At 35.9% G+C, this 12882-nt stretch overlaps 1 protein-coding gene across 2 annotated transcripts in view; it reads right to left on the bottom strand.

Annotated features, from left to right (window-relative positions):
* Blm (Bloom syndrome helicase) overlaps positions 1–12882 on the bottom strand; it is a 194110-nt gene that overhangs the window by 139110 nt on the left and 42118 nt on the right. For both annotated transcript variants that reach the window (XM_067137120.2, XM_067137119.2), the window contains one exon: positions 6437–6836. In XM_067137120.2, the coding sequence (XP_066993221.2) occupies positions 6437–6836 (400 nt within the window). The remainder of the gene's footprint in view (positions 1–6436; positions 6837–12882) is intronic.

A 12882-nucleotide genomic window follows, 5' to 3' on the forward strand; every position in this document is an offset into this window, starting at 1 on the left:
GCGATTATATTGCATGCATTCGATGATCTTTGGTATTGTTTCCTCGCTATGTCTACTAGCGAGCTCTCTCGTCGAAATTCTAAGGCGATGTTGGAGTCGATTAATAATACCCACTGACTGCTGTTCCGTAAAGAAAATTGGAAATGAAAGAGAACATGTATTTGTAATAGCAGTTGTTAATTCTTAAAATATAAAAGGTGAAGAAAACAATCTCTTAATTTTAGTGCTAAATATTGCAATTAAGTAGGAATGGGATACACCTCACGATACGGCAGAGGGCAGCATTGATTTCAGGGCTTAGTTTTATATTTTCTTGCATCAGGTTAAACTTCGGAAAGGCAATTATCATGTAAATTTATAGCGAGAAGGTTATCATTTCTCTACTGACGCATGTTATATACTTTCATCGTAGACCTACATACACGGTTAAGTTAGGGTAGGGGATGCTGTTTGAATAAGAAAAGCTTTTGGCACAAAATGCGACCTTTGGTATAGTTTTCTCGCTATGTGGACTTGTGAGCTCTTTCGTCGACATTTGAAGGCGATTGTTAATAAACTTAACCATGATAGGTTAATACCCATCAACTGCTGTTCCATACAGAAAATTACTAATCGAAAGAGGAAAATATGTTTTTCGTAACAAATACATAAATAACAGGGTCGATAGCCATTGTTAATTTGTTAGGAATAGAGGATAAGTAAACAATAGCTTAATTTTAATACACCTCAAGATATGGCAAAGCACATCACTGATTTCAGAGGTTAGTTTTGGATTTTCTTGTGTCTTGTTAAATTTTGTAGAAGCTATTCCCATATAAACTTAAAGCGACAATGGCCTCATTTCTCTACTGGCGCTTGGAATATGTTTTCAGGATACATATAGTACCCTTAAGTTAGGTTAGGTGACACTGTTTCAATAAGAAATCTGAAACATTTGCCACAAAATGCGATCGGTCATCTTCAGCACTGTATCGTTTTCGCACTACGTACGGTAACTTGCGAGTTCTCTCCTCGATATTCAAAGGCAATGTCGGAGTCGATTAGTAATGCCCGTCGACTGCTGCTTTCTAAAAGAAAATTCAAAATGAAACATGTTTTCGTAATAAATGAGTGAATAATGTGGCTGATAGCAGTTGTTAACTTGTTTAAAAAATGGCTGAAATAAACTATCGCTTAATTTTTAATGTTATATACTGAAATTAACTCAGAATGGGATACATCTCAAGATATGGCAGAGTACATCATTGATTCAGAGAATATTTTCTCGCGTCTAGTTAAATTTCGAAAAGGCTGTTCCTATGTAAATTTGTAGAGTAGGTTATCATTTCACTACATGCGCTTGGAATACGTTTTCATGATACATATATGGTTAGGTTAGGTGATGCTGTTTGAAGAGAAAACTGGAATGTTTGCCACAGAGGCCTCTGCAGTGATACTATATTTTTTTATAAAATGACATACAGTAAAACCTCGTTAATTCGAAGTCGTTGGGACTCAAAAATCGGACTTCGAATTACGTGATTTCGAATTAACCGCCAATTCGCAATTCAGAAGTACCAACCCTCGCTGCGTTACAAAATATTCTAAGGCCCGTTACTGCATGCAGTTAACCTTGATTCACAGTTTATACCTTTCAAATGCCGTGAAAAAAGAACTATTTCCAAAATGTATGCAAGAAGGTGCATTTACGATATTCAAATAATGCACTTGGATATCTCACTGGCAAACATAACCTCACGCAACGAAAGAAAGAAAGAAAGAAAAAAAAAAAAAAAAAAAAGCACGGTTCAAAGACGAGAAATCTATACTGCCTCCCATGTGCAAGTACTTTATTCATTAAATTACTATACTATAAGCATTTTAGATGCCTTGTATTTACACAGAAAGTGCCCGATGTCCTTAAAATCGAACTTTCCTATGACTATCCTTGTACGATTTCCCGCCATGGCACTTCTCTTGTACTTCAGAAATGTAAACACTTGCCGCATCACAAACTATTCTAAGACTCATTAATACATGGAATCGCCTCGATTCACGGTTTAAACCTTTCAAATGCCATGGGAAAAAACTATTTCCAGCATGTATCCAACAAGGTGCATTTACAATGTTCAAATAATGCACTTGGGTAAATAACTTACAAACATAACCTCACGCAACGAAAGAAAAATATCACACAATTCAAAGACGAGGATAGATTATGCTGGTTCCCCTGTGCAAATGCATTTTTTTTTTTTTTAAATCTCTGTACTGTTTGCATTTTTAGATGCTTTGTACTGGCATGGAAAGTGCCTGACGCCCATAACATTGTGGTTTATCGATCTTTCCTATGACGAGGGGATAAAGTTTCTCGCTTCCATGTGCATTGCAACGCACTACAATGAACCCCATCCCTCACACTTGTACGATTCCCCGGCTGCCACTTTCTCCTTTAAAACCATATGATCGTTTGGGCTCGTATTAAAATAAAGTAATGCAGTTTCATCGGCAATGACAATATTGTTCGGTGCCTACGAATTTATTATATGAGCCACGTTTTTTTTCTTTCGTCAACTGTCGGCATCGCCAGTGTTCGCGGATTCTGTTTTCCCGCACACTGCCCATTGCATGATATTACGGCGTTCCTTAAAAGTTTGAATACAGAAGAATTCCGATTTTATTCAACTCAGTAATCATGAAGCGCACTGTAGATCCACCGAAGTGAGTGTAAATGCGGAAAGCTACGGTACCGTACCACTCCACGTTCCGGAACACACGTTCTATTATGACGCGGATAAATTTCGAGTTGAAATTACTCTGTAACATACTACTGTTTTAAAATGTAAAGGCAGTTTCGAATTAAAAGTCTAAATTTCGGTAATGGGGCCGACATTGTACTTCGAATTACGAATTATCCGTATTTCGAATTAAACAATTTCAATAACATGCAAAACTGTATCTCATGTTTCCGGGAACGAGACCTTCTTCGAATTGGGCGGGATTTTGAATTAACCGATTTCGAATTATCGAGGTTCTACTGTACTTTCATTTAGTATAGGATTTCGAAAAATAACAAACGAGCAAGCCATAAGTTTTGAACAAACTGATTGCCGTTTCATACTGATTTTAATGTGTATGTGTTTTTTTTTCAGACTTTTACGAAATATCAGATATAACAGCAATCTGTTATACCGAGTAAATTTTTTTCGCCGTTATGAATTCTCGCTATAACGGACTTCTACTGTAGTGTTAAGAGGAGGAGGAGGGGGGGGGGAATGCATTTAGACATCCAAGCCTGCCTCAATGACCAAATGCATTTTTAAAATTAAAAAAAAAAAAAAGATTTCTAATCCCAATTTCAGTGGCAAATGTTTACATGTGTTTTTTTTAATGCTTCGAATCAGTCTAATAACCTAATATCTGAACTATTCTAATATTTTAAAAATACATTTGGTCATGGAGGCTGGCTTGGATTGCTTATTTGCTATGTAAATTTCGACACCACCTTTAATATTCAAGGGTCGATGACCTTAGATGTTAGGCACCTTTAAACAACAAGCATCACCATTTAATATTCAATGATTTGCTTTTATTTTTGATGCATACAATTTTTAGATCTCTGTTGATGTCAGTAAAGTGGTGTGAGCTATCATATATGTGTTCACCAAAGGTTTGGTGTTAGTTGCATCTAATTGCATTTTTGTGTTTTTTGTACCTGGTGTGGGAAATACGTTTTGTCTCGCCGATGTGGCAATATTTATTTATTGCGCACTAAAGGATTTCTAATCCCAATTACAGTGGAAAATGTTTACATTTTTTTAATGCTTCGAATTAGTCTAATAACCTAATATCTGAACTATTCTAATATTATATTTAAGTTGAGAAAGAAATAATATTACATATCTAATCCTTACAAGAAACAAGTAGATAAAAAACAATTTTGTATCTAAACTAGTCTAATAACCTAATATCTCAACTATTCTAATATTATATTTACAATGTGAAAGGAACAGTATTTCACATCTAATCTAATTTAATCTTTACAAGAGAGAGTAAAATTTAAAAATTGTAATTTCATATCTAAACTATTATTTTCTTATAGTTCTAGCACTTATAATTACATTTATGGGATAGGGCTTAATGTAGAATGTTTATAATATATTTTGTGGTTTATATCAGCATTACAAATTAAAGAGTTTTCACGGAGATGGTGAATTGTTGTAAAAACAGTTCTAGAGGTACACAGAAGTCTAAAGAATTATTTTTCTGAACTGCACTGTTGTAGAAATTGCATAGCCTGCACAGTGGGGAATTTTTGTGAGGGGTTGCTCTTTTTTATTATGAAAAGTTATATTTGCCCTCGCATTAAAGCAGGGCACGTGGAAGCTCAAGAGACATAAAAAGTCAGGGTTCTCAAGAACAGAATTTACAGTTTTGTACAGAAACTTCATGTCATCCTTTTGTCTCCTCAGTTCCAAGCTATTTCAAAATTTAAAAGAAGTTCGATGTATGCTATGTGTGGATTATTACAGTTTTTAAAAAATGTACTTTAAATACTGTATCTCTTTTGGATTTTTTCGATCTGTGCAATATATATTTTGTTTGCTGGAATCCATACAACGCTCGCATATTCTACTTTGTGCCTGACGAGAGAGCTGTAGAGGTGTATACAGGTTTTTAGGAGTTGAAAGGATTTGACATTCCTCATCACAAATCCTAATGTCCTGTATGACTCAGCAACTACTTTCTGTATATGTGGATGTGGGGTGAAGGTGAGTTCTCGGTCTAATAATATCCTAAGGTCTTTAGCCTTATTTATTGATTTCAGGTCATTGTAACCTAGTTTAAAGTTAAAGGAACTACACGTTTTATTTTGGGTGATCGACATCTGTGTTTTTTGTGGTCCACCAGCATATTGGTTAGCACAGTTAGCCGCCATTCTTGGGGCCCTGAGCTCAATTCCCGGTACTGTATTGCCATAAATTTAAGAATGGCACAAAAGTTGATATGGGGTAAAAATGGTACATGCAGCTTCCCTCCATGGGGGTCTGCAGCACCTCGGGATGAGAAAACAAGTTTACTTTAGTTAAGAAATATTCACAGTTGTTGCTATTAATACAGCAGGCGAGATCACTAACAAAGTGATCTTTTACTATCTCGTAACTCATGCCAATATAGCCTACGTAACGTTTGGAGAAAAGTAGGATTAAAATGCAAATAAAACAATCCAATCATGACGACTGTTTTACTCACCAACATGCCTAAATAATAATAATAATAATAATAATAATAATAATAATAATAATAATAATAATAATAATAATAATAATAAAAATGATACTGATTTTACGTCCCCACTAACTACTTTTATGCTTTACAGAGACACCAAACAGTACATACTACGCTATAGCTTCCCTGCTATTGGTGTATCGTCACTCCAAATGACGTCATGGCAATTGCGAGCATTCAAGAGCCCGTCTTTTTGCAACCTAAAAAACAGTTTCGTACCAGACTATAGGGTCGAAACAGTGAGAACCTATTCGCAGATGGTTTCTGGAGATGGTCTCTGTTATTCCCAGTTGGTATATGTTTAGCAGAAGCCACCTCTTCTGAATAAAGCCATTCTTCAAAAAGCATGCCAACCCATCAGCTGATAACTAGCATATGTTACGAGTTGTACTTCCGAATGTAATACATAGTGATTGGAAGCATTCTTTGGATAACTGCGGCTATTGAAAGCCAGACCTTTACTTTTTAAGCATATTTCATGCTTGTTCTCTACATTTATCACATCAGGATTTACCTAAACAGCCTGTAATTGAGATAAGAGAAACTGCATTGTTTAGGTTATTTATGCTTGCTAAGTGCCCAGATAGTGTCAAAGTTCCACTACGGAAAGAATAAAAATAACTAACAGGAAAGCTTGTCGCAAATATGGATATCCACAGGAGTGGCGGTAATGCATTTTATTATCATAATGTTTAATTTTGCACGTTTGTTGCCTCCATATTTTTTTATTAACGCATTTGAGGTTATCGCATATTGCACCCCACCTTACATTTTTTAGCTGTAAGTGTAAGGGAAAAAAAGGGGTCTAATATGCAAGTAAATATGGTAATTAATTATTGTAATGTTTAGCCAAATTGTTGAGGATTTTAATTCGTTACTGGATTTTCCATTTTCCCGTATTGTACATTTTTCTCCCCTGGTCCCTCCAAAAATGGAAAATCGAGGTTCCACAGTATAGTGTTAACGAGAATTTACCATTCCAGTAGTATGATTAAATCATCCAACATATCACAAAACTAACTCCAAGAAGAGAATTCTGCCACTACTATTTTAATGAAACACAACAATAAGTTTAACTTTACCTCTCTACTTCTGTGTCTGGTTTGTACAGTAAAACTATCATAATTCCACTTAAAATTCACAAAGACATAATTAACAGAAAATGAAATACCTGTACTAGAATTTGGAAGACCATCTTCTGCACATTTCTTTGGTGACTTATTTTTAACACCTTGCTTTTTAATGAGTGGTTTCCTCCTGTCCAACAGAAATTTATCTTTGGAAGCTGGAATGTCAGTTGAAGACTTTAATGAATCTGAATGCTTTAATTCACTAGAAAATGTAGTAGATATTTTGTCTATAGTTTTTTGGATGTTATTTTCTAGTGGAACAGAATCACTTCCTGCTTTATCTGCATCTAATATACTGGGTGAACATGGAGCAGAGTCATTGGAGTCACTACTATCCAATATAATTTTCTTTTGATTTTCAGTTTCCACTTCGATCTGCTTCTGTGGTGAGTCAGAATGACTTGGCTGTGATGACACTGGGGTGGAGATAAAGTTGTCATCCTGTATGGGTAAAGAAAATAGTAATTAGCCAACATATGAAATATCATCACTTTCGAACCATGATGCACTACCATAACCACAGTACTCTATAGTTCAACGTCCAATCTTAAAAAATAATTAAAAATGGGACAGGTCTTATGAACATATGATACCGTAGTACTTACTGCAGAAAATCAATTAAAGAAAGGACAAACAACAATATGTATGTTTATATATGGTTTATGCTTCATTTTGATGTGCAAAGTAGTTGTACTTTTTATATAGCCTACAATGATATATTTTCTGCCAGTTATTTTAATGAGCTGCCTTTTGCTGGCAGGACCTAGTGTTTACAGTGCACTATGTCTTCTGGTATAGGCTAGAGCAATTTTGTTACTTTCATAGATCTGTCTCTGTCTTATCCTTGGCTTTGACAATATGAAAGTGACTGAGGTATGCGCGATGCTAGTAATGCCAATCCTTATGCAGCCAGTCCTTGATATGAATGGTGTGAAAATGTTGCTCATAGGGTCAGTTGGTGTATGCATTTCAGTGGGCTTGGCAGACTGATATGTAATAGCAACTATGGTTCGGTGAGGAAAGCAACGGGAAACTACCTCACTCCTCATATCCCTAGTATGCCTCTTCAGTGATGTCTAGGCCATCTATGACAGCTGATGGAAGAACTGTTGAGGATCCCACCAGCATTAGCGCTGACGGACTGAACATAAATACATTTTAATGAGGGAAACACTTTTTACTTGAGAAACACTATAAAACATATCATTGTAGATTACATACAGTTTATAAATAAGGAAGTGTTATCAGCTGTGTTGATGACAAGCATCCATCCTACTGACTTTCCAAAAACATTGAGAGAAGTTTTATGATTTCATTTCTCCTGCACTAATTAAAACAGGAGAAATATTTTTGAAGATCTTGTTTAGAATATGATTTTCCACCATCATTTTAACCCTTACCACTCATCTGACAGGAGAGGCCCAACATGACATTGTATCGCCCACGGCTCGTCTGCCGTCTCTTAGCTGACAAAATACATGATGCTATACTGTACTGGCATCTTTTAGTTCAGCAAGGAACTTTGTAAAATCCAGATACTATTTGACAGTCAATCAAAAATCTATTATTTAGATGGCAGTGAAGCCGTCAGCTGTGTCCAGTCCACTCACGCATGTGAAGGCTCTAGTGATAGTAAACAAACATGGTCGCCACGTGCTCTCCTAGTCATATACAATGTACTGTTCAATGTTGTATATGTCAGGTAATTGTACAAAACCCCAGTATTTTTGCACTTTTGCTGGCAGGACCTAGTGTTTACAGTGCACTATGTCTTCTGGTATGGGCTAGAGTAATTTTGTTACTTTCATTGATCTGCCTCTGTCTTATACTTGGCTTTGACAATATGAAAGTGACTGAGGTATGAGCGATGTTAGTAATGCCATTCCTTTTGCAGCCAGTCCCTGCTATGAATGGTGTGAAAATGTTGCTTATAGGGTCGGTTGGTGCATGCATTTCAGTGGGCTTGGCAGACTGATATGTAATAGCAACTTCTGGCTCGGTGAGGAAAGCAACGGGAAACTACCTCACCCCTCATTTCCCTAGTACGCCTCTTCAGTGATGCCTAGGCCATCTATGACAGCTGATGGCAGAGCTGTTGAGGATCCAACCAGCCTTAGGGCTGAAGACTGAACATACATACACTCCTTCCTTGTACCCTATACTGTAATAGAATTTGACAGTGCCTACAATTGAACTGGCGATGGCTTGTATACCGTAAGCCAACATGTAGCTGATACTGATGGCTGGCGCAATTTATAAATCAACAGATCCCGATTTCAAGAAATCATCTTTTAAAGCGGTTTCAGGCAACAAACCACCGCAAGGTATGAAACCAGAGACAGAATTAGGGTTTTTCAATTGTTTTTTACTGATAATTTGTTCAGTGAAAATACTAACAAAGCCAATGGGTATAACATAACGATAGTAATAAGAAAAATATAAAACAATTTGTCTTAAATTGCATATCTTGGTTTTATTGGCTCCGGTATAGCTTGCTCTAAACGTTTATAGCCTAAATACATCATTTAAGAGCACAAAATCATAAAAAAGTAATTAAGGTCATATAAGATAGAAATTCACATTTGAAATACAAGCAGTAGAGACAACACAGAGAATTTTAATTCGAGGGGAAAGGGTTAATGGACTTCACGTATTTCAACTACAATCTGTATTTATAAACACAAATATTAACAAATAACTGACGAACCCACTGCCGTACTGGGGCAGAACACTACTAATTTCATTAATGAAAAGGCCTAAATGAGCTTGAATACTTTAATATTCGCAATCTGTGGAGTTAAATTACGATTCTCTCCTGGGACCTGAACTTTATTAAGTGTAAATGACTGTTTAAAAAATTCAACTAAAGTCTGATCATACGTTATAGGCTCCTGGCACTAAAAAGTTTAAATGAAATGCGCATAAAATCACTAGATAGCATAGGTGTCAATTTTGATATCTTGAATTATATCCCTGTTGAATAGTTTTTAACTAGATACCACATTTATTTGTTTATAAGCTGATACAGATTGTAAGCCAACCCCTGGAAAATCAGAAATGAAAATTTTAAGATTTTTTTTTTTCTGCCATTATTGTTTAGTCAGTCATTGCCATCAAATGATTCAGATTTGTAGTCACTAATTTCTCTGTCACTGTCTTCGTACAGAGCATCGTCTTCTGTGCTGTCAAGCGCATTTGAGATCGAACATCTTTTAAACAAATGACCAATGATTTTACATGTAATGTTTAGAGTGTGTGTGTGAACCCCATGTGAAGAAGTCAATGTCTGTATTTACGGCATTATTTATGCCAAGTTATAGGTTATGTATTTATTTATATATTATCAGTATTATTTATTCCATTGTAAGAACACCGCATGTATTTATTAATATGTTATCGGCTGTGGATTTTCAAACATTATTTAGTTCGTTCATTGTAAGAACACTATGTTAAATTGGTGTCGTTCTGTGGCACCAAAAGTTGGGAATTTTTGTTAAGCAAGAGAGCTAAATATGAAGAAAGTTGTGTAAGAAGTTTGTTTGTCCAACATGAAGCATATTGCCCAACAGTTTTAAAGGCGTCAGTATTTTGAAAACTGTGTGCCACGTGTGACAAGAATCGAAGATGGTGATTAGCACAGACAGACAAAAAGATGCGAGGACTGGTAGGAGTACATGCGACCTGAAAATATTTAATGGCTGGTTTGCCGGAAGTGTTGAGCTATTTTAATTCTGCCCCCGTCTTGTCCTATTGGAATTATGCCATCATCTTGTCCTATTTGAAGTGTGCTATCGTCTGGTCGTGTCTGTGTCTTTGAAAACTGTCTCCATTCTGGACGTTCAGCTGGGACATTCGACTGAGGTGTTACTGCACATTATGAAGTTTGCTGTTTCAGATGATGTTTTGTTTAGGAAAGTGGATACTGTTAACATGTTCCATGCATAAATTTGTGATCAGTCATAATTTTGTACAGTGTGTATCTGTTAAATATTGTTCTAAGCTGTGTTAGCAGATGTTATTGGCATTACATGTGATAAAATTCATTTTAGGGTCCGTATTGAAAGTATTTGTATTCAATAAAACTAGAATGTTTATATTGTTCTCCCATCTATTCAATACAATACAATCTTAAAAGTTAGGACTTTGTCCTTATCAAAATAGCATAAAATTAATACATTAGATGGTACATGTTTCACCTATCAATTTTAGGCATCACCAGCCATATTTTACCTTATGAATAGATCAGGTACCTGATTGGGAATGACTTATGAATACTGTTAAAAACTATATCTTGTAAAATAGATTGGAGATCGTTAAACAACTAAAACAAAATAAAATGTGGTATACTATTACTTAACAATATTATGTTAATATTTGAGTCTAAAAGGATGACATTCATTTGAAGATCATAACACTGATATTAAATGATATTATAGTAAAGATAAAAATCAGAAAGCACATTCCATTTGATTGTCAAAGGGCGTGTTGTTAAAAACTTGAAGAAAGTTGAGCATTGGTAGCGGTCGTTGGTTCTTGAAGTTTCTATTTATATGCTTATAACTTTTGAAGAATTTACATATGGCCTGGTTCTTTTTAAGATGACAATATTAGTTGAAATGCTGGTGCCGTAGCCTATATTGAAGTTTGTGTAGACGTCATTAGGCCATCTTCTTTGAAGTAGTATTTGTGGGAAGAGTTTGTGATAGGTGTAGCTTTTATTGTAGAACTTGTTGAGGTGAGCGTACTAGTCGAAAGGGAACGCTGTTGTCAGTCGGTGGGTAGCCAAGTGTATGATGAAACTCCCTTTGACCGCTGAGATGTTAACTTATGTTGATAGCCCAGTTGCTCTAAACCTGGATAGCACATTTACGTCGCTCTTAAGTACGTTCGTAACTCCCACCATAAGAAATTAAAATTAGCATTCCCGGCCATGTTGTGCGTTCGACAAGCCAACAACAACTGGCCTCGGTAAGGATTTGTTAGAGAAACTACTTTCACGGCCCTGGAGCGCAGTTGTGTGTGAGCCTACAGCTGCAGGAGACATCAGTCCGAAGCCAGGCTTATTCTCTTTGTGTCTAACGTGTTGGTGCTTAATTTTATGTTCGTGAGACCTCTTTCAGACAGCACAAGTTTGTCCCTCTTCCGCGCTTAGCCGCCGGTTGGCGAAGGCCTAAACTAAGAACTGATTGTTCAAATAAAATCTTTCAGATGATGCGGAGACAGAGAGTAACAGCGTGCCGGAGAAATGTTTCAGCGTCAGTCCATGGTGAGTCGGGGTCCCACGCCCACAGTTACTTGTTATTCAACATTCGTTCTTATGCATGTCATCACACACAACGGATCGACATGCTTGTGACATCAGTACAGAACCCGATAGTGTACCTATAAGAAAGTAGAATTTCTACTGCCTGCTCTCACCCATTTGACATACAACATTTATTTCTCATTTTTAATTTAAAAGTTATCCGTGTGCTTTTTTTTCTTTCCCTGTGTGATTAGGCTTGCCAGATTTCTGGATGGCAAATAAGGAACAGTTGCTTGATTCCAGATAGCAAATAAGGAACACTTCCAATTTCTTGTCATATAGTGCTAAATTAAGGAACCATAGCCATGATTAAGAGAAAAGACCAGGGTTATATTAACAAATAAATACCGGTAATAACATAACAGCATCAGCGTGAAATATATAGGTAGCCTACTTAATTTATTACAAACTAATAATGCGTTAGCCTTTACATTGACATGAACATTTCATAAGTACTTGTCATTTGAAGAAGCAATTTTCTTGAGAAATTCCTTTACAATTCTCATCTTAGTTGAAGTACACAAGTTCATTTTTTATTAAATCTACTGAGGATCTGTTTCTGTCATCTCTCCATTTTATTGCCATTACTGAAAATACTCTTTCAGTATGTACATTCGATGGAAATATACTGAAGACAAACTTAAGTACCACTAAAATGTTCTTCAGTTTTTCTGGGTCAATTAAATCGGTGATATATACCCACCTATCTGGTATTGTTTTACTTTGGAGAGTTAGTTTTAGCTTTTCACCAGCACCACTCTCACCAGAAAACAAACTGACTATTTCTACAACTTCGGAACACATGTCATCAATATTCATCTTTTCCTGTAAACCTAGTGTCACCATTAACTTTAAAATCTTGCTGAGCTGAGGTGAATTTTTTAGATGTATACAATTCATCAGTGAAAAAACACTAAAATCAAACCATTTACATAATTAACACAAACCTCACAGACATGTATAAAAATATTTTCACAGACCTTAACTTCCCCAGTAAACAAATCATTCAATTTATTTAATGTGCAAGTCACTTTGTAACCAAAAAATGATTCCCCCATTCTCTGTTCCAGTTGCATTTTCAAATTTTTCATAACAGTATATACCTAACAGACTGTCAGATCACTTTCAAGACTAAGAACTGCCTTATGGAAAACATCTGATAAATGTAACGAAAAATGCAAG

Source organism: Anabrus simplex, chromosome 1, assembly GCF_040414725.1.
Source record: "Anabrus simplex isolate iqAnaSimp1 chromosome 1, ASM4041472v1, whole genome shotgun sequence".
Classification (NCBI taxonomy): Eukaryota; Metazoa; Arthropoda; class Insecta; order Orthoptera; family Tettigoniidae; genus Anabrus; species Anabrus simplex.